General features: G+C 41.8%; 1 protein-coding gene across 1 annotated transcript; it reads left to right on the forward strand.

Annotated features, from left to right (window-relative positions):
* Positions 1 to 145: 145 nt before the first annotated feature.
* ppp2r2bb (protein phosphatase 2, regulatory subunit B, beta b) lies at positions 146 to 27,927 on the forward strand. The gene is made up of 10 exons (XM_053648467.1): positions 146 to 347; positions 510 to 705; positions 16,496 to 16,593; positions 17,312 to 17,477; positions 17,998 to 18,110; positions 22,055 to 22,232; positions 24,483 to 24,647; positions 24,776 to 24,945; positions 25,318 to 25,409; positions 27,100 to 27,927. Exons 2-10 carry the CDS (start codon positions 603 to 605, stop codon positions 27,377 to 27,379), a joined length of 1,365 nt encoding a protein of 454 aa, XP_053504442.1. The 5' UTR covers positions 146 to 347; positions 510 to 602; the 3' UTR covers positions 27,380 to 27,927.
* Positions 27,928 to 27,965: the final 38 nt, after the last annotated feature.

Genomic DNA, 27,965 nt, shown 5'->3' on the forward strand with positions numbered 1-27,965 from the left:
TCTTGGATGGGAAATAATATGGAAAGCAAAAAGAACCCCCTTCCACTAGCAGATAATTTAGCTCCATGTGCGGGGATAAAAAGTCTCGAATGAGTCTGTGTTATCTATGTAACAATTAAAAAAAAAAAAAAAAAAAAAGTTGTAGATCTGTATACCAGTTCTGACACCCCGCATGCGCGCCCTTCTGATCCTGCGGGAGAGAGACGTGCGGTAGTGGGCGGAGCCAAAAACGCAGGGTGCGAAGCAGTTACTGCAGCAGCGCGCAGTGCTCTCTCTCTCTCACCAGATGCACCTCGGCTACACATCTGTCTGCAGAATATGGATTTTTACCAAAGCCGCTTCACACCGTTGAGTATTCGTTCCGGTTGTTCTTCATTAAAGAAGTCGCAGTCCGTTAGTCGGCATTGACACACCCAGAAATTGTGACAGCGCGAGCCGGTCCGCTCTTCTGCTATAGCCTATAAGGATTGTGTGTGTGTGTGTGTGTGTGTGTGTGTGTCAACTAGCAGCATCAGCTTATTCTGTGCCGTCTGGATGTGGCCCCAGCGCGCGCACACTCCCCGGATCTGAGTCGATGCGGCGGATCATGGACGCCGGTTTCTATGCTTTCTGTTCCCAGCCACACCGCCTTATACATGGATGAGGAAATTGACACCCGCACAATCAACAGCAGCTTCCTCCGCGACCACAGTTATGCAACAGAAGGTAGTCAAAAAAATTTTTTAGGTTGATTTCAATCTTTTATAATATAGCTTAATTGACACCCCCGACCACCACCACCACCCCTGTTATCTTTTGCGCACGCGCCTATAGGCCTAGTATATAAAGTTTTTATGTATTGACAGAAGTGCATGGCATGGTGTATTGTTGGTGGGTTTTAATTTATTAGGATTATTTTGATCCTTTTTTATTATTTTTTTTATTTTTTATTTTTTAAAAATTTACACGAAATGCATTCAGAATGTTTCCATCGTCTATTAGACGTAACGGAGGCAGCAAGATTAAGACCCTAAGCAGATTCTGCGTATTAACACCGGTGCATTAGAGTCTTGGCATGTTGTGAATGGAATACTTCGGTGTGCTGGAACTAATAGATTTCAGTAGAATTACACACCCAACTCTGGTGTATGAAAACAGCATATGGTGATTAGAGATGCCACGCTATTAGAGTTGGCCTGAAAGGCCGGCTCGGTATCGGATCAGAGTCGACATGATTTCGATCCGAGGACATTTTTGTGTAGCTGAACCACACCGGTTGTGATGTGATGATGTCTGTGTTAAGACAGGTCTTGCATGTGAACGTGTGACTCATATTGTCTTATAGACACATTCCTCTACTTGCGAGTTGTAATCAGACGCATGCACGAAGTAGATTTGCTTATAAGAGGTTACCGGTCCATATTCAGAGCTCTGACGTTAGAATTGTATCCGAAGGTGAACATGGACAACCGAAAGATCTTTGAGATTACTGAGGACGGTACCGCTTAAAACCCATGAAGACGGCTTGGGACTGCATTTGCTATGATAGGTTTTGGACTGGAATTGCCACGAACAGTTTTGCGCTCAAGTCTCCGTCAGTGAACCGTGGATAAGTTCAACAAAATAGAGTCTGTGTGAAAATTGTAATGAATTTCCTAGTAAAACAATTGCACTTTTTAACCATTTTGTACACAGTTATAGAAGGGATTCATGGTTTATATAATCATACTACGATAATGAGTCTTTATTGACAATGAGTGATAATCATACTATGAGGATTGGTTCCCTTTTGAATCTGGTTCCTCTCAAGGTTTCTTCCTCATTATTGTCTCAGGGAGTTTTTTTTTTCTCCTTCAACTGTCGCCTCTGTTCCGCTCATTCGGGATAAATTCATACATTTAAAAATGTATTTCCTGAATTTATACATTCCTGTGAAGCTGCTTTGGGACAACGTCCACTGTTAAAAGCGCTAATACTAATAAAATTGAATTGAATTAAATTTATGCCTCTCTATTACTTCCATAAAGAAAAGGTAGAGTTTTGAGTTTACAAAGCTTACAGAGATTTCCATCATTCACATCACTGAAAATAAAATAAAAGTGGAGCCTATATGTTGAATGTCTGTCATCCAGTGACAGGGTTAAGAGATGAGGATGGACATTTAATGTGGTCTTGCTCAAAATACTGCTGTGTAAGTGGAATCTGTTTACTATTAATAAACAAGAGCGATAAAAAGTGGGAGAGATGGAAAGTGATGGTCAAAGCTGCATTGTTTGGGCTGTGAGCAGGGTATGCACCTTTTAAATCAGGGGTGCGCAGTGTTATCCGGAAAGGGCCGGTGTGGGTGCAGGTTTTCATTCCAACCAAGCAGGAGACACACCTGATTCCACCTGTTTAATCAGTTGATCTTGGCTTTCAGTAGATTCAGGTGTGGCTTCTGCTCGGTTGGAATGAAAACCTGCACCCACACCGGCCCTTTCCGGGTAAGATCGGACACCCCCGTTTTAAAGGAAATGTAATTAAATGAAATTTAAAAATGGCTTAATGAATTGAAATAATTATGAGTAATGAAATATTTAATTAATGAAATTGTTTAATTATTGATTTTATATATATATATATATATATATATATATATATATATATATATATATATATATACACAGTGGGGGAAATAAGTGTTGGGTGCGTCAACATTTTTTTCAGTAAATATATTTTAATGAGGATGTTCACTCGAAATTTTCACCAGACATCCGTATTAGCTTAAGAAATGTGGAAATATAAAGAATTCACAACATTAAAGTCCATAAATAAAGTTACGTGTAATAAAGAGGAATGACACGGGGAAAAAAGTACCGAACACACTAACTGAAATTTCTTTAATGCTTAGTGGAGAAGCCTTTGTTTGTAACGACAGCTACAAGACGCTTCCTGTATGAAGAAATGAATCTTCCGCAGTATTCAGGTGTGATTTTGGCCCGTTCGTCTGAACATATTGTCTTTAAATCTTGTTGAATTGGATTCGAGTCAGGTGATTGACTGGGCCATTCTAACGCCTTGTTTTTTTTTTTTCCTCTAAAACCAAATTGAGAGTTTCCTTTGCTGCATGCTTTGGATCGTTGCCCTGCTGGAAGGTCCACCCACGTCTCATCTGCATCATCTTTATATTTGCAGATTTCTTGAGTTAATTCTGATATCTGGTGAAAATTTCATGTGAACAGCCTCATTGGAAATATATTTACTGAAAAAAATGGTGATGCATCCGATACTTTTTTCCGCCACTGTAAAAACGTGCGTAAAAACAGCGATAACGTTAAATGGCACAGGCCAATTCAATGTATCCCCAGCACTTCACATCCCATATTCAGTTCTCTAAAGCACTGAACTATTCTATAGGGACTCTATAGGATCACACTGCAACCTGTAATACACTATAACTCAGTTACTTATCAATTGAATGACCTTGCTTCACCCACTGACCTAGAGATAGGCTGCCCACATGGGGATTAAATTCCACCATAATCCTTGCTTTCTAGCTCCTGTCCTCTGCCCAGTCCTGTTCATTTCATTTCTTCAGCCATACAGTGAATTACACACATGCTTTCCTCTCTCTCTCTCTCTCTCACATCACTACTGATGCTGCTTCACTGCGACGGCACCCAGATTTAATCTTGTATTAAAAATAGATAAAGATTATAGCATATTATTATATACGACATAAAACCTCACAAGGCCATTGTGTTTTGAAAAAGTAAATAATTGTCGACAAATGCATCGAACGCCTTTTATGTAAAAACGCATACCCCCCCCCCTTTTTTTTTTTTAAAAATAGCTGAATTTAAAATAAATAATAAAAAAAAAAATAGGTTTAATGCAACTGTGTTTCCATGGCTGTTCTCTGGGGTCAAAATCCCCAGCATGTCTGAGAAAATGAGACTTTGCCAGTTCAAGTTTTAACCATAAAATGAAAACCCCAGTTCAACAGTGAAAGCACAGAAGAAATGTGAGCGTACATTAAAGGATAAGACGTGCTATCGAAATGCTTTATGCTATCACGATGATACTAAAGCCAACACAGTAATGGTGGTAATACATCCAAGTGAAGGTCTGAGCAATCAATCAATACTTGATGCTTGAAATAGTTCTCTGAGAGTTTTAGTGTCTCCATAGTGTTTCATCAAATCACTCAGAAAATAAAGTTTCTATTTGCTTCCATTTCAGGTTAGTATCTTGCTGTGTTTTGTCCGTATTGCCAAAATCTTATTCGGTAACAGCCTACATTATACCTCGTTTTCGACGTTTACATTATGAATTAGTGGTGAACAAATCGAAGAGGCAGCGTCACACACTTGAACACCCCCTGTCTAATCTGTGTGAACGTCTTAGGAGGCTTATCCCTTCCTTCTCTACATGCTTCCTGGGCACTTATTGGCAAGTGAGTAGATACTTAGCCACCAAGTATCCACCAAGTGGACTAAACAATTTAAAAGCCACCTCACAGATAAACCAAAATTCAGTAAAGGGACCTGGAATTAGCGGCGAGTTTGTGGAAGTTTACACCGTGACATTTTGATGCTTGATTGGACTTGAAAAACGAGCAGGATCTCAGTGATGAGACAACACACCAAACAGCTCGTCAACACCGAATGCTGACATTACGCAAGTGCGGTATTTAGATTGAACTATCTTGGGAGATGCTCCTCACGCCTCTGTCTTTAGCAGGAGCTTTAAACAAGGCTTGGTCTTTAGGGATAGCGCACCAGCTCAACCGACAGGCGGCTGTTAGAGAGAATAAATAAATGCTCTGTAACGTCTTGTTTCGTATTAACCAGGGACCTGGCTGACCTAAAAACATGGTCTCATGCTAAAACAGAGTAACCCTGGGAAAAAAAAATAAATCTTTATTTCCGATTTATTTCGACTGTGAAAAGACGTAAAACTATAAAGAGATCTAAAGCAGCTTGCTACAAACAGTGTGTGTGTGCGCCATGTGGCGTGTCATCCCAGATTAAGCTAATATACGCTGAGGTGTGTAATGCTATAGACACTGACTTGCACATATCTGTATGACTGTAGAGTAGGAGAAAAATGTCCTTGCTCTGAGTTTGTAAATGACGTTTTTATTTTTATCCTTAGAGCATATTAATGAGCATTGCTTTGTCTCTACACAGCGTGAGACACAGCAGAGTCGGCCTGTGATTACCAGGAGGACCGAGTCTGGGCTGGAATAATTATTATGTTAATAAAAGCCCTTGTGTCAAAATATGTGATGGGTTTTTTTTTTTGTCCTTGAGCTAAGTTTATATGCACGATGACTTTAGTCCATTGTGTCATCTTGCAGTTCACACTACTAAACACAATGTCACAAAATGGTCAACTGCAACCTGTTTGATATATATATATATATATATATATATATATATATATATATATTAATATTATAAATACCCTCTTTAGGATGAAGGAATGAATTCATTTCTACAAGGATGAATGAATTAATTAGTTTCTGTATCAGTGTGTTTTATTCAGTGGTTAAAAGGACAGTATAATGCTGTTATTACTGTTATTATGCTGTTTTAGTGAAACGCATAAATCAAAGCTGCTAGAATTTATACAGTCCCCTCTGAAAGTATTGGAACAGCGAGGCCACTTCTGTTATTTGTGCTACACTTTGAAGACATTTGGGTTTGAGATCAAAAGACTGATGTGAGATCAGATTCAGCTTCCATCTCTTGATATTTGCATGTAGATGTGTTAAACAACTTAAAACATGGCACCTTTGGTGATCCTTAGGTGAGCAAAAGTATAGGAACAGATAGTCTTAAGGTAAACTAACGTAAATACCACGTACTACTTGGTTGCGTATCCATTGCTTGCTTGCAATAACTGCATTAAACCGGGTGACCCACTGACATCACCGAACTGTTGCATTCTTCCTTTGTGATGCTTTTCACAAAAAGGTGGGGGGGTGGGGGGTGGGGGGGGGTGGGTTCTCCCTTCAGTCTCCTCTTCAGGAGGTGAAATATATGCTCGACTTGGTTGATGTCTGGGGATCGGCTCGGCCATTCTAAAACCTTCCACTTTTTCCTCCTGATTGGTCATTGTCCTGCTGCACCATCTTCCAATTAGATTGGATGCATTTCTCTAAACTGGAAGACAGGTTGTTTCTGTAATCTGAATTCATTCTTCTGCTACCATCATGAATTACATCATCAATAAAGATTAGTGATCCCGTTCCAGAAGCATCCATGCAAGCCCAAGCCATGACACTACCCTCACTGTGCTTGACGGATGAGCTTCTGTGTTTTAGATCACGAGCACATCCATTCTTTCTCCACACTTTGGCCTTTCTATCGCAGTGGTAGAGGTTAATCTTAGGTTCCAGAACTTTTGTGGCTCGTCTCAACAGTCATTTACTGACATGATTGTTTTAGTGATACTTTTCATTATTGTTTAAGTAATTGTTTAAGTGATTACCATATTTATTACCATAGTGGGATTTTATTTATATTCACACTGCTAATGTCTCATTTTCTGGCTCCCTTTATATATACCCCCACCCCCCCCCCCCCCATACACCGTTGAACGGTAGGACCAGCCTTCCTCCTCTCTCTGTGCAGTATGTACACTATTTGACTCGGCCAAGCCATATTCCGATTGGCTGATATGTTACTTGCGCCAAGGTGTCTGCCTTCATTGTAGATGCCATGAAAGACATCAGCATTGAATTAAATGAAAAAATACGTTCAAATGGATTCACTCTACATGCACCGCATATAGATTTAGAAGCTAGCCTACAGTAAATCATGGTACAGCATATCACTGGTACAGGAGGTGGTGGGAACAATCTTGCTCTCGTGTTTCTAGTCGATATCGCCGCTACACCCGTCAAAGATAGCTGCGTATGGGGGAGGGGATGATCATTTTATTACAACCTTGCACGAGTGCACGTTGATGTAGTCAAAATATAGATATACATGCAGATACGGGCCATCGGGTTTGGGTAATGTCCACATCAAGCATCAGAAAGGTGCAAGGTGTAAACAAACAGCCTGTAATCATTACTTATTCGTCACGTCCATTTGCTCGACGTTTTAAACTTTTTTAACTCGCTACATACTTACGTTTTAAAATATTAAAGGTGTTTTCCCTCCTCCACCTCACCAAGTTCAACCTAGCTTAGGTTTGTTGATTAGCTGAATAAGCTGAATCAGGTGAGTTGGGAGCAAGTAAAACACCATAATGTACAGGGCAGAAGATACTCCTGGACCAGGACTGATGAACACCGATAGAGGGGTAAGCTGTGGAACAACAATTTACTCGCTATTATACAGGATCGGCCTCTAGATGATACAGCTGACACAATAGTCATTCAAAAGCGTTTCCTGGCAAGGGAAACGTCAGTGCGTTGCAGATATGCCTTGTGACCATGATTACAGTGGTTAAATATAGCCATGCTAATCATTTTCTATATCCAGCTCTATATACTCTTAACTCTTAACTCTTAACACAAACCAACACGGACTGCACAGGGGGCTAGGGCTTGTGTGCAAAAGCTCCTTTAACCAAGAGATTACTTGTTTATTTCAAAGAGTAATTCGATCCAATGTCATCTGAATAATTAACTCCAGTGGTTATCGTGTTTTGATCATACAGGCCCAGGTTTTTCATATGCTGATGCTATCGCAGTAGAAAAGAAGAACTTTAAGGAGTTATTTTGTTTGACGCTATTTGGTTAGACACTACCCTAAATGCAATACATACTGGAAGCCATGCTTCTTTTATTATCAGCTATTATCTACTTGAATTGTTATTATGAGCTCATAATATAGATGCTTTTTATGGCTTAGTGGTGGCTGGCGCTGAAGGATCAGGTTCTGGATCATTAATGGACAATAAATTGTTTTAATGCTGGACATTATACTTACTCCATTATCGTGTGTGTGTGTGTGTGTATATATATATATATATATATGCACTGCTTCTGGCGGTTTTAGGTAAATCATCGAGCTCCAAGTACTGGTATAGCCTACAGGCCTGTCACGGTCACATGACCTACTAATGATTGAGCATAACTTTGACAACTTTAAACAATCTGGAATAGATTGTTTATCCGGTGCAAATTTAACAGAATTACTACAGACATCCTCCAGCAACATTACTGCTATACTGTAGATCTGAAAATCTCATTCCGTCTGAGACGTACTTGGAAGAATAATAGTATAAGAACATATTTGTCCTCTCTGGAATCTGAAGCTACCTCGAAAAAATCTCTCTTTAAAAAACCTGACCGATGACTTTGGTAGTTCTACGATTAATTACATCTCATTAAAACATATACTGTCAAACTCAAGGTTTCCCTGAGAGACTAGATCACTACAGTCAAAACAACCCAATCACTCCATTCCATCACACTAATATAGCAGATTAGGATGAGTGTCCCAGTGTGTGTGTGTGTGTGGCGCTCGTGGTGAGCAGCATCAGCTGGTTCAGCCTTGGTGTGGGAAATTTGTGATGGTGACATCTGGAAAACACCTGTGTTTCTCATTAGTACACCAGCCCAGGGCTGGTGCAAGGATGCAATAAAGACACGGAGGGATGGAGATGAGATGGAGGGATTAGCAGGTGGACACAGATGTTGGTGTTATAGAGATGAATATTGGTGTTGTAAAGGGAGCTGTAGAGGGAATACCGATGCCGGACGAGGAATGAGCGAATCCTGGAGTCACACGGAGGTTTATTAATGTTCACCATATGTCACTTTCGTCCTTTCTTTATGTTTATTTCAGTACATCTCTTCTATCTACTTAGTATAGTAGCCTAGGCAAGGGCCTCATTAAGAAGCTCTTAATGATTTATTCGTCGCTGTTCATGCTGCACAGTTTGGGATTGATCTGATGTCTCTCTTCCTGTCGATACAAAGGGTTATTTATGTTAAGTAGCTTTCCATAGCACTGCAGTGGAACGTAGAGTGCAGCTACAGTATCTGAGCTCCGCATCCCCCCCCCACCCCCCCTCTATTCATTGCAATCCTCTCTTTCAGCATCCATTAGATGGGCTTCTGGAGGGAACAATAGATAGATAATGCCACAGAGAATTCATTATTTGCAGGGGAAAGGCTTCTGACAGAAATACTGGAGAGCAGAGAATGGTAGCCAGGCTCTGTAAAGTCTGTGTATTTAGTTTGATGGCATGTTCCTGTTATTACACGAGTTTCTAAACTTTCAGACAATAGAGTTTGTTTATAGATACAGCTGAGGCAACAAATGTGCCTCAAATACGGTAGAACCTGAAACCGTGTCTGCCCTTGGAACATTGACACCCAGAGTAGAAAGCAGTATGTCACGCAAGAGGCGTTACATTTGTGTTTGAGTCAAGCCAGTTGAATGCTTATTTAAATAAAATGTCAATTGAAATAACAAGAGCGATTTAGTGAATGTGAGTCATACACAAATACTACGTTTGCATGGACAGCAGTAATCTAATTATGGACCTTATTCTGAATAAGACAATATCCTGATTAAGGTGTTTACATGAGTCGCTTTTAGAATATTCCTTTCATGTTCAGGTTTTGCATGTTATAGAACATAGAATGATTAACGGCACACGTCGTTACGTCCCCGCGCCACGCCGTCCGACGTTCCCTCCAGAGTTTCACGTATTAGCGTACAGTTCGTCTACCGTATACAGTTTTGGGTGTTTCATGTTTTATTTTACGAACGCTTCAAGTGCGGTTAATTATTTGTCGTGCTGTACGTGCTAACAGACGACTGCTTGAAGCCGTGGGCTGCGTCCCAAACCGCGTACTTACCTACTGTATAGCAGCTGAAATACGTGTATTTTACGTACTATGTAGTAAGTACGCGGTTTGGGACGCAGCCGTGCTCTCTCATTTGCCGTCAAACGGTTGAGCGCTGCCGTGTGTGTACGTGTCGTGTCGTGTCGCAGAATGCGGTGAAATCTCCCACACGACGTTAATAGTGTGATTAAGGTATGTACACGTCGGTAATACACGCCGATAATACGAATAAAACAGGAATAGTCGACACGTCTAATTCGATTTGTGTTTACGTCGAGTATGACTTTAATCGGATTAAGGTCATTAGAAATCGGTGTTTAAATGCTAGTTTCTTAATCGGAGTGTCGTCTTCATCGGTTTAATATCAGATTATGTTTGTCGATGTAAACGTACTGAGCGAGGGAGCAAAGTCGTCTGACTAAACTGTTGTCTGCTCTCAACAGACATGCAATATCTCTGGATGGTAGAATGGGAAGCTGTGCCTGGTTCTTATCGACTGCGGCTAGCTAAGCGTGGCTGCCAAGCCAAACAACCCCCTGGCCACTCTACTCCATCAGATTTATTCATTAAAAAAATATTTCAACTCCAGCCCCAGGAGACGCATTCATTATTCCCACCAACACAAAAATCCTCCAATGATGCGCTCGGCATAGTGAAAGAGGGAGCAGGTGGTGATGTTTGGGGAGGTGAAGAACACAGCCTGTTTAGATATTCACAGATGTTATTCTTCCATTCGTGGACGCCGTGCCCTGTAGGACCACCATTCTAAATGTCTGTGCTAGGTTTAGATCCTGTAAAGTTTTCAAAGAAGGAATGACACGGTCAGAATTTTGGCTTTGGAAAAATGAAAGGTGTCGCATTAGGGAGGTTATATGTCAGTAATTATGTATTAGATTAGTTATCAGATTACGCATTAGATTTATGCTTTTGGAAACAAAACCAAAAAAGGACTCCTCTTAACTTTTAGTGTTCTACGTGGAGACAGGGAGCGGCTCGAGACCGTAGATTTTGGTGGAGCATAGTCTGAAACGAGACTCATTTTCACACTTGCTTTATGCTATAAGCTTCCATCTGGTGAATTTTTGTAGAGAAACCCAGAAAGAGTCAACAACATTCAGTCATACACCTTTCAGTGGGGCGTGTTTAATTCCGATTATTTGCTATAAAACAAGATATTGGCAGCTGCAGAGCCACACCAGTGGTTTTATGGAAAAAAAGAAAAAAAAATGCCAGGATTTTCTTTTTAGCAATATTGGCACCTCTGCATTGTGGTCCACAAAGCACCTCAGCTTTTCTGTCTGATCAGATTTCTACCTGACCAACTCCTTTATCTCTTTTACTCTAGTCAGCCCGCTGTATCCGCTTTGCGTTAGCATTTCCTCAGAGCTTTTGATCAAATCAGAGCCCTGAACATTGGTTCTTTTATTTATTTATTTATTTATTTCCTGGCATACTCCATATTGTCTCTCATTTTAATAATGAGACCTATTCTAGCCCTGTCTCTGCTTCCCTCTGCACTTTCATTTTAGGCTGGCATCCGACACGGCATTATCTCTATCCACTCAGCCCTAAGCCTTACATCTCCGGCGGATGCTGTTGCTGATGCTGATGCTCCTACAGGAGACATGTCATGTAACGGATATAGAGACGGATGCAATCGCAGTTAAAGCTTTATTAGAAGAGAGGCAGGCAGACAAATCCGAAATCGTAGGCAAAAGCGCGGTCGAAAAAACAAGCATACAGTGGGCAGTGGTGGCTTGGCGGTTGAGGCTCTGGGTTACTGATCAGAAGGTCGGGGGTTCAAGCCCCAGCACTACCAAGCTGCCACTGTTGGGCCCTTGAGCAAGGCTCTTAACCCTCCCTGCTCCAGGGGGCGCTGTATCATGTCTGACCCTGCGCTCTAACCCTAACTTCCTAACATGCTGGGGTCTGTGAAGAAAATAATTTCACTGTGCTGTAATGTATACGTGATTAATAAAGACTCGTCATCATTATGACATCACGTGACGCATCTCAGCCCAAATCTGCGGTAATTCTGAAAATATTGCGGCGTTTGCTTGATTTTGCTTGATAAATCACGTAATCCTGGAAGGACTGCGCAGAGTAGCAGCTGTAAAATAAGAACCGACCCCAGGACCCCAGGTAAATTGTGGGCTTTTGTTACGTGTTTTCTGGTCTGTGTTTGCCATGTCTGACTGTTCCCTGGCAGATTGCCTTATTTCCTTTCTCATTTGGATTGTGCAGCACACTGAGCTTCTTTCCCACACAACGTCTGAGAGAGAGAGAAAAAAAAAAGAGAAAAATCTGTGTCCCTTTTCCTAGTGCCGGGTTTTTTTGGGCTAGTTTCAAATCTTTTGTGTGTTGTTTGAGATATAGCTGGGCTGGAAATTTTGCTGATCCCTGGCAACCCTGGATAATGCTCTTCCCTCTTTTGTGTGTGCCTCACTGTCGACAGGAAGTGTGTGTGTGTGTGTGTGTGTGTTTTCACATGTCTGGATGTAAGTGCTAGACTGTCTGTGATTACAGGACAACGTTGCAGTGCCTCTTCTCTCATCACTTACTTGATGAGCTTCTCCCTTTCAATTCCTCCCGTATGTAATGTGTTAATAATGACAAGTGAAACCCCAGTCCTGAGACGCGGCTGCGTCTTTTTCAGAAGAGATGGCAGCCTCACTCGATTAGCCCGCTGACCGTTACGTAGGCTACAAAAAGACGCTGGCACAATCCAAGTGGATGTCGAAAAGACATCGGGTTCTTATTTTGACAGACCGCATGCTAGTTTCCCATCCACTAGCTTCCACTATCTCCTTGAAGGTGTAATTGTGTTCAGTTTGCCCTATTAACAGGCTGGGGTTTGTTTTGTATTTGTGTGTGTGGGTGTGTGTTTCCTGTTACTGATAATGATGAAAAATGTTTTGAGAAGTCAGAAAATTGGATTCTCCTAGGGCCTAATTAGGTCAGCGAGTTTCACATCTCTGAGAACTGAATTTGAAATTCAGATTCCACGAGGAATGAGAATATGATTTAGATGTAATTATTTCTGCCCCAGTACACCTCTTTGTGATACACCCTATGCTGCATTGTGCATGATATGATTGTTTGACATGTTGACAGAGCAGCACGTTGAACGCAGTCATTACGAGGTTGTGTGTGTGTGTGTGTGTGTGTGTGTGTGAGCTCAAGGTACAAAGCATTCTAATGAAAGCTCCACTGGGAGAACACATCTGTGGCAAATTGGGTCACACAAGTCCTCTCTTCCTGTCTTTTTTTTCTTCTTCAAACCTGTATGACCACAAAAATCTGATCTTTTTAACGAGATTTGAGTCGCTTTTATATGTTCTAGATCGGACACCTATTCGATACTACTAAAACAGGAACTGTCGGATGGAAATTCTTCTTCTTATGCCGTATATTCAGACTCAACCCCTCATAGACATGGCAGTCGCTGATCCAGTCATAATCTAAAGCTATGCATCTGTGCAGTGATGGATTTTCTCCTGAATATGCCGTCAGTTGTTCTTGTTTTGACCGGAGTACATGTCAGAGCAGGACGTCTGTTTGTTTTTTAATAATAAATAAACCGTCAAAGCTAGAAAGATCAGATCTGAGAGTAAAGAAATCAGACTGGAGTAATAAAGCTTGTAACGGCAATGCGGGTCTACTCGAACTGAGAAAGCCTTAACGGGTTGTGATGTCCCGGCTTGCGCGAGAGCTAAATGCGTAAAGTAGCTTATCACGCTTTGTGTGAATGAACAGAGAGAGAGATACAAAGTAGGGTTTGAGTGAGAAACACAATACGTGTTTGTACTAGAGAATCAAAAGCCCTTATGTAAGTAAATGTTTCTTAATGTTATGAAAAAAAAAAAAAAGCCTTTAACCATGCACACAATGGCTCATTTACCATCAGGGACCATTAGGTAATAGCACCATTAAGCAACAGAATACTTCAGCCTGAGCCCAGTTGTACTATTTTACATGAGTCACTTCGTAGTCACTAGTAACTGTAGTGTAGTGCAGGAAACACACTTACTGTATGGGACGTTCTCCAGTTATATATATACAGTGTCTCACAAAAGTGAGTACACCCCACACTTTTGTGTAAATATTTGATGATATCTTTTCATGTGACAACACTGAAGAAATGACACTTTGCTACAATGTAAAGTAGTGAGTGTACAGCTTGTGTAACGGTGTAAATTTGCTGTCCTCTCAAAATAACTCAACACACAGCCATTAATGTCTAAACCGCTGGCAACAAAAGTGAGTACACCCCTAAGTGAAAATGTCCAGATCGGGCCCAGAGTGTCAATATTTTGTGTGGCCGCCATTATTTTCCAACACTGCCTTAACCGTCTTGGGCATGGAGTTCACCAGAGCTTCACAGGTTGCCAATGAAGTCCTCTTCCACTCCTCCATGATGACATCACGGAGCTGGGGGATGTTAGAGACCTTGTGCTCCTCCACCTTCTGTTTGAGGATGCCCCACAGATGCTCAATAGGGTTTTAGGTCTGGAGACATGCTGAACATGCTGGAGACAGTCTACTGGCCACAGTACAATTAATAAATTAGAAAAGTTATATAAGGCCTGCGCACAATTCCAAAACGTAAACATAACCTCAGTAAGTAAAAGCTTATTTTTGCCACTTCCTGCGGAGGCTAGTGCTAGGTCAGGCTTCATAGTATGTACCAGTATTGAAAATCCTGCTTCTGACCGAATTGGGCGTTAATTCTCTCGACGTTGTGCCTCCTGTTTAAGTCTCAAGAACAAAATCTGTGGAAGCTTCACACATAAAGCCTTTTCTCTATAGTCCGGAAAGGGTTGCCATGGAAACCGTGCACTTAAATTCTCCACAGAGACGATAGAAAAGCACATGAAGGTGTGTTAAGGGGGTGAAAAACAACAAGCGAGTGCTTCCTCTGTCTACTACTCTCTCTTTCAGTACTCTCCGGCGAGTTTCCGAACAAACAAAGGGATTATTCAGAAGCCACGTCTTTTTGCCTTTGCCTTGAATTCATGCTAATGATGGACAGAAGACCACTTTCAGAGCTCTGGGGATACTCTGGGAATGTAAGGAGAGAGCCGATTAGAGGCAAGGTGATACACTGCTTTTACCACAGTGGTAGTCGCGTGTGATGAGACGATAAGCGAGAGCGAGAGCAAAAGAGACAGAGAAGGTATCTAGCCTGGCCGAGACAGTGCCTTTTCTTTTCTGGAGAAGGACTGCATAGCAACAGTGCGTCTCAAAAGTCAGAGATTTTGAACAGATGCATCTCCTCGAAGAGGACCATCGAAGATGTTTCAAAGGTAGGAACTTACTTCCTTAGAGAGTTAACGGGGTCATCTATTGAACACAGATATTCTTTTGTGTCGGCGAAGGCTGTTAGAATATAGTCATGCGCTGTTCAGAGCTGCCTGAGCTCCGCTCTCATCTTGAATCGGTCCACAACCATCACAGGTTTTGGGTTTCTCTGGTATTTTTGAAAAAGCTGCCTTAAAGAGGAAGGATTTTGTGAAATTTCTGCATTATTTGGGTAGCACTACTGTAATGAAAAATCACTAATTCATTATAAATAATTCAGAATAGTTGCTTATGAACATGTACTCTGACCCCCCCTCGGGAGTGTTTTATCGTATTTATGCCTTCAGCACTTGTTTGTACGAGCTGGCATTCTTTAGTGCAATTTCATTCACTCCGTGTGCAAATTACACTCCTCGATGACAGACGTACTGTGTTATTATAAAAAGCTACACGATGAAGCAATGCAACACAGCTAATGCAAGTAGTACTGTACTTATTCCTTAGTTACGAGATGTCAGGACTTGTAAGAAGTTGATTGATTGATTGATTGATTTATTTACATGAGCCAAAGCCATATGTGTTCAAATCAGTGGCGGGGGGGGGTCATATTTATGAAAACTTGGCGTGTCACACGTACAAACAGTCGTACGCAATGGATACAGACTCTAAATTGCTCTGCTTGTGCATGCACACACTCGTTTACAAAGAAGACAGCTCTTCTTCTCACACGTATCTATATATATAGTATATAACGTCCCTTTAAAAGGGTGTGTTTTTACTGTTGTCCAAATGACATTTGGAAAACTAGCAACAGTGTGAAAATCTCTCGTTGTCGTCTTTTCCCAAGACATAATGTACGGTGTGAGCGCTGCATGTATCACGTCATTATTCGGTCCATCGCCGGTTGGGAAATGCCAGACCCGTCTCCGATTGATATACCTTGTGCTACAGGTGTGCTTTTTATATGATTTTATTCAATTTTTACATTCTACCTGTGACAACTGAGCACTCCCACTCTGACATATGATGCAGGATGACAGGGTCGATGCTAGCTCAGTAGTTAAGACATTGGACGACCGGTCAGAAGGTCATGAGTTCAAATCCCGGCAGCTTGGCAGTACCGGGATTTGAACGCATGACCTTCTGATCAGTACTCCAAGGCCCTTAACTCTCAAATGTTCAGTCGCTATAAGTCCATCTGCCAAATTCCATTAAAAAAAATGTGTTTTTTAAATGATGTGGACATTAACCGAAGCGCTTGAGCTGTACCTGCATGCGTTTATGTCTTGCACTGCTGCTACGTGATTGTCCGATTGCATGAATGAGCAAGTGCTTAGGTGTTCCTCTTAATTAAAGTGCTCAGTGAGTGTACACTCCTATTACTAATACCCACGTTATCTTTTTATCTTCATCCAGCTGACATCATATCCACCGTTGAGTTCAACTCTACTGGGGAGCTACTTGCCACAGGGGACAAAGGAGGTCGAGTGGTGGTGTTCCAGAGAGAGCAGGAGGTATGTGTATGTCTATATTCACTGCTAGCTGATCCGTGTTAAATGACTGTTACTGTCGATAACACACTTTATACTCATTCGTCAATAAAACACACACTACTTTATAACAAATTGTAACTCCACGTTTGTAGTGTAGTTTGGTTATTTGTTAAAGACAGTCGTTGTCGAAGTGTTCTGTAAGGCTTTTTGTCCCATCCTCCTCTCTTGTTTGCCGCTGACATGCTAACCTCCGATAACAGTGAGGTGTCCCGCATTCCCCCACCCTTCAACACCCACCGATGTTAAATCTGTTCCCATTAAGATATCCCTCTCCATTCCCTCTGCCTATTGATACTGATGCTTTCAGAAGAGATAGTCCACCCTTTGGGATTCCATGGCCTGATTGAGATTGCTCACAATCACAAATCACCAAAGAGTCTTATGTTAATGCCTTGCTCACTTATTCCTAAAACAAGGAGAGAACAAAATGAAATAATTACCCACACAGGCCAGGGGTTTGGGGATTTCTGCCACAAATGAACAAGAAGGGATGTACTCGATGTACTTATTTGCTCCAAACCTCTGACTAGGATATATGTATAATTGTATTGACACACACGGGGGCGTATCTATCCTGAAAACCTAGACGTGATTGGCCGTTTTTGCTCAAACACTTAAGCAACTGTGTATTTAGTTAAATTCCTCTAACGGTATAGCCTCTATCTTTGGTTTTCTTTAGAGTAAGAACCAGCCACACCGACGAGGGGAGTACAATGTTTACAGCACTTTTCAGAGCCACGAGCCCGAGTTCGACTACCTGAAAAGCTTGGAAATTGAGGAAAAGATCAACAAGATCCGCTGGCTGCCTCAGCAGAATGCTGCCTACTTCCTCCTCTCCACCAATGGCAAGTCAGATCAGTTTCTCTTTTGATCTCATGACTGGTTAGATATTTTAAACGCCAAGGACTGGGAGGAGTTACCAGTTGAAAGGAAAGGTGAAAACTAGCAGGCCCTGAACGCACCAAATTCTGCAGCCACAAGCGTCACATGGCCTATTTGAGCAGCTATTACTGAACCCAAGAGAAATGCTGAGTCATACAGTACTTGGGTAAAATGGCACGAGGGAATGAAATTTTGCTGCCCTAGTGTTATAAACTCGAATAAACTTAAGTTCACGGACCTATGCTAAGACTCCAGCATTGGAAGTGTTGGCTTGCTTTTGCTTTAATCAGGTTCATTGAAAGGTAGTGATCTTCTCTGATTGATCTTCTATCTGCTCTGGTCATGCCACTGTTCTTGCTCGCCATCATCTAGTAAATCTAGTGTTTGATGTCCTGTCTGCACACTCAGATTGGCACCTCCTTCTTGTTATTTTAACCCCTACACCTGGGACCATAGTTCTCACAGTTCTTCTTGTTCTCTCAGATAAAACTGTCAAGTTATGGAAAATCAGTGAGAGAGACAAGCGACCAGAGGGTTATAACCTGAAGTATGAGGACGGCAGGGTGCGGGACCCCACCACCATCACAGCGCTGAGGGTAAGATGTCATGCTTTGTCACTCTTCTCTGCGGTGGCAGCAGGATGAGTGCTGATGCTTAACTATTTGGTAACACCGTGTGATTTTATTGTGAAAGAAAGGCTCGTGGAAACAGAATGTTTTTATAGCTTGCCAAACACCAGAGATGAAGAGCGATTCAGGGGTTTTGGGGAAGGAGATCATTTTAGGCTTTGGAGGAAAGACCTTCGCTAATGTTTCAGGTCCCCAGTGAGTAAAGCATGAGCAGGTCCATTTGGAAATACAGACCTAGCGAAGGAGGGTCAAAGCCAGGTTGGGTATGAATGCCAAAAACAAATCTTGTAAATATAGAATGTGTCCACCTGAAGATCTGAGCGCAGCCCATAAGTGTTAAGGATGTGGACAGATCTTTGGCAATGCCAGTTTAATATTAATTAAAGGAACAGTTCAACCAAACAATGTTAGGATGGCATTTTTTTTTTAACTTTCTCGACTGAGGCAAATCACCTTCCCCTTTATCAAAAATTGCTGTTGACATATCTTTGTAAATACCATGTTATTACTAACCAAATGAGGAACTTAGCCAAAGAATACCAACACGGCTATCGTAATTCCTTCAGGGACGTCCGTGATGCATTTCTTCCTTCTTTTTTCTGCCTCTGCTTCACGTTCTTAGCTGAGGCAAAGTTCTTAAGCTCTTAAGATTTCTTAAAGAGCATCATATGGATCTATAATAGGAGTTATTATGATGAGCACAGAAAGCCAACACACTATTTTGACCTCAAGTAGTGTCCATCATCTCTATCCATCCATAGTTTCATATTTCATGCAGCACTTTAATAGGCCATTACATGCATCTTTGGAAATCAATTGGAGTAGTAGTAGCAGCAGTAGTAGTAGTAGTAGTAGTAGTAGTAGTAGCACTAGTAGCAGTAGTAGTAGAATCATTAGTAGTAGTAGCAGTAGCAGTAGTAGTAGTAGAAGCAGTAGTAGTAGTAGTAGTAGTAGTAGCAATAGTAGTAGTAGTAGTAGAATCATTAGTAGTAGTAGTAGTAGCAGTAGTAGTAGTAGAAGCAGTAGTAGTAGTAGCAGTAGCAGTAGTAGTAGTAGAAGCAGTAGTAGTAGTAGTAGTAGTAGAAGCAGTAGTAGTAGTAGAAGTAGTAGAAGTAGTAGTAGTAGAAGTAGTAGCAGTAGAAGTAGTAGCAGTAGCAGTAGTAGTAGAAGCAGTAGCCGTAGTAGTAGTAGTAGTAGCAGTAGTAGTAGTAGTAGAAGCAGTAGTAGTAGTAGTAGTAGTAGCAGTAGCAGTAGTAGTAGTAGTAGAAGCAGTAGTAGTAGTAGTAGCAGTTGTAGTAGTAGCAGTAGTAGTAGTAGTAGTAGTAGAAGCAGTAGTAGTAGTAGAAGTAGTAGAAGTAGTAGTAGTAGAAGTAGTAGCAGTAGAAGTAGTAGCAGTAGCAGTAGTAGTAGAAGCAGTAGCCGTCGTAGTAGTAGTAGTAGCAGTAGTAGTAGTAGTAGAAGCAGCAGTAGTAGTAGTAGTAGTAGCAGTAGTAGTAGTAGTAGTAGTAGTAGTAGTAGTAGAAGTAGAAGCAGTAGCAGCAGTAGTAGTAGTAGAGGTAGTAGTAGTAGTACTAGTAGCAGTAGTAGCAGTAGTAGTAGTAGTAGAGGTAGCAGTAGCAGTAGTAGTAGCAGTAGTAGTAGTAGTAGAGGTAGCAGTAGCAGTAGTAGTAGCAGTAGTAGCAGTAGTAGTAGTAGTAGTAGTAGTAGTAGTAGAGGTAGCAGTAGTAGTAGTAGTAGCAGTAGTAGTAGTAGTAGTAGTAGTAGTAGTAGTAGCAGTAGTAGTAGTTGTAGTAGAAGGAGTCACTGCACTAAACGCATGTACAGGAGGATAACTGCATTACTGTGCCGTGCCCAGCTGTTAACAGATGGCCGTGTTAGACAATACTCAAGCACAGTCACTCCTTCTAACACATTTATCCCTTTCTTTTCTTTCTCCCTCCCTCACTGCCCCTCCATATTCTCAGACAGCTACTCTAGTGTGTCCTTTCCTTCACACGTGTCTTGTCCTTAACTAAGATTACACCCAGTGCATACAAGACAAGAAGTAGTGTTTACCAGCTTTCCCTCCTGTTCTCGCGCTTGAATATTTGACGGGAAGTTTCCTAGCAGAACTGTGTGTGTGTGTGTGTGTGTGTATTGTAGAGAAGAGAACCACTCTAAATAGAACAATAGCTTCCTCCCATATTAAGGAAGGCGCACAAAAAAACTGTGGCTTCGCCGTTCATTCGGAACAATAGCGTGCGGTGGATGTTTGTGTGTGTGCTAAAAACGAAAGCTTTTTTTTTTTTAAAGCCACATAATAGGGTAGGAAGGCAATTTCTCAAGCTGATATAAATATATGCCCGCCTCTTCCAAACACACACACACACACACATTTTTCCAGATGTTTGCTATGACAGATGACTGCAAGTCCTAATACCGCAATTCAAAGATAAATGAATAATGAAGTGCTATCAGCTATCATAATATTTCAACATCGTTGGCAGAGATATTATTAATAACCTTGTTAATTACTGAATAACTTTAATCATAGATTGATTCAGATGTAACCTCAATCAGCCTGTTTTAGTACTGATACTGACTAAAATCCTGGCAAAGAGGCGCTATATAATCACGAAATATTCTGTGTATCACTAGACATGAATTGAAGTTAACAGTGCTTTTACTATCCATCCATCCATCCATCCATCTTCTATACCGCTTATCCTTTTCAGGGTCACGGGGAACCTGGATCCTATCCCAGGGTGCATAATGATGCATTTATTTCCATTAAAAAAAAAACTTTTACCAACCCAGTTTCAAAGCGTGATGTATATGTCGGAATAGGTTTTTTCCATTTAACTCTAAAGACTGTCTTTCCTCCCCCAAAACACCTTAAAACTACCCCATGTGCAGTGATAATGACCTGCCTCAGCAGGAACGTTCAGCCCTTCCCCCTCCCATCGGTCTAAACAGCGAGACCCATCTGTAGTGTTAGAGAAGGGCTGTCATTAGAGAGTGTCTTTCCCCATAAAGGTGGAAAACGGAGGGGGTAGAAAGCACTCTCCTGCGGCGGGGCGCGTGTAGGGACTGCACGCTTTAAATTAGTCATCATTAAGGGAAAGACTTCTGACAAAAGAACTCTGATTCCTATTAGACCCCACTGTAGGGGCTCTTGGTACATAATGATAAATGGTCCGGGTGCACAGTACTGACAGGGTCAAGTCATTTACTAGAGGATACGGAGGGTTTGTGCAAGAGAAAACACCGTCTCAGAGGGAACGTGAGAGAATTATTTTAAAAAAGACATATACGTATGCTTTTTTAATGCAAAGACTACTCTTAATTCTAACCGGTGGCAATACACGTACAGTCAGTATCGAGAGTCGAGGGTATTTACATTAAAACTGGGTGAACGGTGTAGGAATTACGGCACGTTTTAGATGTGACCCAGCCTTTATAAGGGGCCATAAGTCATTGAACAGTTGTCTGCTTACTTGTTCCATGGCCAAGTATGTCATATTCACTCGTTGTTTCACTTACAAGTAAGCAAATGAACGAAAGCTCTCGGGTTTATTTCTAGTGCTGTATTTGCAACTGGGATCTGTTGCTGTTAAGTCTCAGTATGAAGTCCAAAGAGCTGGCACTGCCAGTCAAACAAGCCATCATTAGACTTAAAAAAAAAAAAAAAAAATCATTGCTTGATTCTAACAGTTAAAGAGGAGAAATGATGGTGCCCAGATGAAGACGGGTTCTGTTTTGAGTTTATATGTGTATATTTTTTTTAAATATATATTTATATTTATACCTGACTGTATGTGATGTACATAAAACAGCTGCAGGTATATTTGATAGCGTTGTGCCTTTGCGGCTGATTCAGTACAACACAAGGAAGTTTTCGTTTATTTTTTTCCATCTCTACACTCTGTAAGGTGCCAGTGTTGAGGCCCATGGACCTGATGGTGGAGGCTACATCTCGGCGAGTGTTCTCCAATGCACACACCTATCACATCAACTCTATTTCAGTGAACAGTGACAACGAAACATATATGTCAACAGACGATCTTCGGATCAACCTGTGGAACCTGGAAATCACCAACAGAAGTTTCAGTATCCTTGAACCATGTTTATCCGGCACTAAAAGCCCTTAGACATGTAGCCATGTCTGTCTCAGACTTGTGAAATAAAAATGAATGACTTTCCAGCGATAGCACAAAGCCATTATGCTTTAACTAGTGTTTTCCCCAAAGGTCATCAATTCTCAGGCATGTCTGTCCATGGCTCACTATTGATCAGCAGGTTAAAGGGTCTGAGATGAAAAGCTTGAGTCTGAATGCGTGACTGAAGAGACACAGAGCCCATACAGAGCATCTTATTTGCCATGTCTCTACCAATTTCTGTCAGGATGAAGTCAGTAATCTTTTGATCCCATGCCACACCATGACGGATGACCTGTCACTGCTAAAAATAAAGCCGCTATTAAGATTATAGCAGACGTGCATCACCAAGCCTGTTGGAGACATTTGCTATGGAAGGGGTTGCTCAGATGTGTGATTTAACCTTAGCTTATAGACGTTAGCCTATAGCCAGTCATTTGGGAAAATATAAAGAAAATTATACACCTGTATATGTAGAATCATCTCAGCTACTGCCTTTTTAAATGCCGTTGTGATGGATTCATTGTGAAAATGTACAAGGTTTGGGTGGTCGAGTGCGTCTGATACTTTCACGGATCGCATTTGAACTCTCTGAAGTATTTTTTTTATCAGTATAATGTCAGGTCCATAAGTATTTGGGCAATGACAAAACAGTCAATGCAGTATTTTTGTTTAACGCCTTGAATCAAAGCTGAAAGTCTACACTTCAGGCACATCCTAATTTCACAGGCATTTTATGGTGGTGTACAGAGGGAAAATTACTAAAATTGTGTCGCCGTCCAAATACTTATGGACCCGATTGTATTTATATAGAGGTTTTATCTTTGAAAATGCTGACCAACCTAGAATGACTGTAGACCTGTAGGTCCATGCCATAGTGACCAGGATAAAAGTTACTGAAGATAGATGGATGGATGGATAAGTGGATGGATGGGTTGGTGGATGGAATCAATGGGTGGGTGGTTGGGTGGGTGGATGGATGGAATCAATGGGTGTATGGATGGGTGGGTGGCTAGAATCAATGGATGGATGGATGGGTGGATGGAATCAATGGGATGATGGATGAATGGATGGGTGGATGGAATCATTGGATGGATGGGTGGATGGAATCATTGGATGGATGGATGGGTGAATGGAATCGGTGGATGGATGGGTAGGTGGGTGGAATCAATGGGAGGATGGATGAATGGATGGGTGGATGGAATCATTGGATGGATGGATGGATGGAATCAATTGATGGATGGATGGATGGATGGGTGGATAGAATCAATGGGTGTATGGATGGGTGGAATCAATGGGTGGATGGATGAATGGATGGGTGGATGGAATCAATGGGTGTATGGATGGGTGGGTGGGTGGATGGAATCAATGGGTGTATGGATGGGTGGGTGGCTAGAATCAATGGATGGGTGGATGGAATCAATGGGTGTATGGATGGGTGGAATCAATGGGATGATGGATGAATGGATGGGTGGATGGAATCATTGGATGTATGGGTGGATGGAATCATTGGATGGATGGATGGGTGAATGGAATCGGTGGATGGATGGGTAGGTGGGTGGAATCAATGGGAGGATGGATGAATGGATGGGTGGATGGAATCATTGGATGGATGGATGGATGGAATCAATTGATGGATGGATGGATGGATGGGTGGATGGAATCAATGGGTGTATGGATGGGTGGAATCAATGGGTGGATGGATGAATGGATGGGTGGATGGAATCAATGGGTGTATGGATGGGTGGGTGGGTGGATGGAATCAATGGGTGGATGGATAAATGGATGGGTGGATGGATAAATGGATGGGTGGATGGAATCATTGGATGGATGGATGGAGGGATGGAATCAATTGATGGATGGGTGGATGGATGGATGGATGGAATCAATGGGTGTATGGATGGGTGGGTGGGTGTATGGATGGGTGGGTGGGTGGATGGAATCAATGGGTGGATGGATAAATGGATGGGTGGATGGAATCATTGGATGGATGGATGGAGGGATGGAATCAATTGATGGATGGGTGGATGGATGGATGGATGGATGGGTGGGTGGGTATTGACTTTGGATGGATATTGGCCCATGCTAATAATGGCTAAAACTTTATTTTACCAGGAAGGGAACATTTGAGCATGAAAGGTGGTACCCCTGTTCCACACAGTGCTCGGTTTGATGTTACTGTTCCTTCACCCACACTCTTCAGACATTGTAGATCTAAAACCAGCCAACATGGAAGAACTCACTGAAGTGATCACAGCAGCAGAGTTTCATCCCAACCAGTGCAACACGTTTATCTACAGCAGTAGCAAGGGTTCCATACGACTGTGTGACATGAGAGCAGCTGCACTCTGTGACAACCACTGCAAATGTAAGTTTATTCAGCAGCTGAACCGTCCTATCTCTGTACGTACTCTGACTCACAACGTCTTGATTAACCCGAAGTTGTTCACACACCCATTCACGTCTCATTAACGTGGTTCATTTAACACCCTCTAGTCTTTGAGGAACCAGAAGACCCCGTTAATCGCTCCTTCTTCTCGGAGATTATTTCCTCCATCTCCGACGTGAAGTTCAGCCACAGTGGTCGTTATCTAATGACTCGTGACTACCTTACTGTTAAAGTATGGGATCTTAACATGGAGAACAAACCTCTGGAGACCTATCAGGTACTGTCGTGCTTTTTGGTCAGGGGACTCCAAACCTTTCACAGCAGAAGCCAAGAAAAAATACACCCAACACACATGTTGCTTCATGTTCATATCATCAACTGCACATTTATTTTCAAACATAAAGGCTTCGATATTCATGCAGCGATTCGATCCTAATATTTACACCCAAAGGAAAAAGGACATGGCTAAAGGCAATTGATTTTTTCCCCCCCAGTCTTCATATATACATATACATTCCCATCTGAAACGATTGGAATGGCAATGCCAGTTGGGTTTGAGGTACCATGAATTTTGCCAATCTTACAAGGTTAACATTACCTTAACATTTCTGTCCATTTAAACTTGTTCATCTCTATCTTTCTTTTACAGGTCCACGACTACCTGAGAAGTAAACTGTGCTCCCTCTATGAGAACGACTGTATTTTTGACAAGTTTGAATGTGTGTGGAATGGAACAGACAGGTACGTTTATATGAGGATAGTGGCACGATGCAGGGTTTTGTGTTATGAACCGTTCAAAGAGTTATGTTTAGTGCAGACATTCATTGTGAACCCGGTACAAGTATTAGCACAGCCGTACATATAACAGTGTACGATCTACAGTATACTCACCATAATGAGGCTTTTGTGTCGTCTACGATCTCTCGTTTAGATTGGGATTAGAGCTGAAACACCAACGCAATATCATTTTAATCCATACATTCTGCTGAAGTCATGTCCTCTTGGGTTCATGTAAATGACCCATTTTTATTTATTTATTTAACAAAAAGTGACGTGTCATTCACGTAGCACCTTTTGTAAGCCCAAGATTGTTTCACAGAAAGTACAGACCGATGACGGTGTATAGAGGTGGTCATCATAGCCGAGGCTCTCTAGTGACTGGTTGCAGTACAATTTTTTAAACCCCGCCCATTCCCATGTTAGTGAATGGAAAACAAGCAACACTTCCATTATAACTTGCATCTCCTGAAAACATTTTTACAATCTCAACTGACCTTGACAGACATCTACCTCAAAACCTTTCCTCATAATAAATGCGTTTTATACAATAGGAGATATTTAACGATCATTTAAAAAAGGTGGGGTTGATAAGGTAAGGGAAAAATGTCTAGAATAGTTTCAATAGCGTCCCTGCTGTTTGGAGAATATTTCTTCTTTTTCCCCCCTCAGTCATCGCATGAGAAGCGACAGACAGTGGCGCGCATATATTTCGGGTTTATTCATAGCGACGCCGCTGCTCGGTGTAGCCCACGCAGACCACATGCTGTGCACAGGGCAGCATGTCTCTGCTGGAGTCTCAGAAAAAAATATATTCACTTAATTAATTTTAAAAACTTAAGATTGTACATCATCCCCATCCCCTTCCGTTCTTAAATGAACCATCTCAGTCGTTATTAAAAGACAATCGTTCTGGAACATCATACAGATGTTGTAATGAAATTCCAGTGAAAGACCCATTTTGACTGGCAGCAGCATGACCTCCTAGCTTTATACTACGTTCTGGCAGCATCTCCAACAAACTCTCCTGATCTTTCCGGCAGCTAGAAATCCCAATGCGTTAAGAAAATCTCACTCACTTCTAGTGTTCACTTGATCCTGGTCAAGGTTGTTCCCAGGAACCCTCGATGCGAGGTGGGAATACTCGCTGGATGCACACACAGTCACATGCTCATACACACCTAGGGTTAATTTATCGTAGTCAATCCACTTACTGGAACGTTTTTGGGAGGAAACCTACGGGGGCATGGGGAGAACATGCACAGAAACTCAGACCCGGGAACCGTGAGGTGGCAATGCTGCTCACTGCGCCACCCAAAATAAATGTGATAAAATACTATTAGGTGGCTAATTGTGTCAAGTATAAACATTTCCCTGATTTAAGCATTGTTTTGAAACGTAATTAGCCGGATTACGCTTGCCCCAAAGGTACAGAGTGTCTCGAAATCAATTTGCTAGAAGCTTGGCGTTTCCCAACATGTACATTTACACAAACTCGGGAGCTCTCGTAAGATATCAGGATGTTCACGTATACACATTTTCTTGCATAAATGCTCCAACAAAACCTTTACGAAGAAATTTGTTCGAAAAATGAAGTACACATATATTTCAAGGTGTTTGTTGTAAAGCACACACTCGATTCTTTCCCTCTCAGTGTCCTGATGACCGGATCCTACAATAACTTCTTCCGCATGTTCGATCGTAACACCAAGCGCGATGTCACACTGGAGGCATCCAGGGAAAACAGCAAACCTCGAGCCATCCTCAAGCCACGCAAGGTGTGTGTGGGTGGCAAGCGGCGTAAAGACGAGATCAGCATGGACAGCCTAGACTTCGGGAAGAAGATCCTTCACACGGCCTGGCACCCATCAGAGAACATCATCGCCGTGGCCGCCACCAACAACCTGTACATTTTCCAGGACAAGGTCAACTAGCGCGTCTCGTCTCGAGTTCTCCATCACGGAGACGGGAATCTGATTCCTCGAGGAAACCTGCAGGAAAATGTCCGGTTGAGCTTTTATCTTTTTTTTTTTTTTTGTTGAGCACATAGTACGTACCCACCGCACTGAATTATATGCAAAGATGACTGCTGCCTGCTCCGTTTTTAGTTTGCCTCTTCCATTGTAGTTCAAATATGGACAGCAATGAAATGCAATGACATTCGAGTCTGCTGCGAAAACCGAACTGATCACGCTCTCAGCCCCAGATTTTCCGCAACTTCTCACCTATTTATTCACCCTTTGACTTCATGGAAGCGGATGCATCATTCTGACGCAGGACTACAGTTCGGATAGTGCGGCAGCGCGCTGGTTTAAGATGGAATTAAAAAAGGTTTTAAAAAAAAAAAACTATGTAGCAATTTACTGCTTTTGTTGTAATTTTCTAAATAAACTCTAAAAGGAAAAAAAAACGGCTAATAAAAATCAAATAAGAAGCCATTTTGTCTTTTCTGGTGTCACGCCTTTTTACCCATGTGCTCGAGAACCACTCAAGTATGTATTTTTTTTTTTAAAAAGAAGA

This window comes from Ictalurus furcatus, chromosome 18 (genome assembly GCF_023375685.1).
Source record: "Ictalurus furcatus strain D&B chromosome 18, Billie_1.0, whole genome shotgun sequence".
NCBI classification, from domain to species: domain Eukaryota; kingdom Metazoa; phylum Chordata; class Actinopteri; order Siluriformes; family Ictaluridae; genus Ictalurus; species Ictalurus furcatus.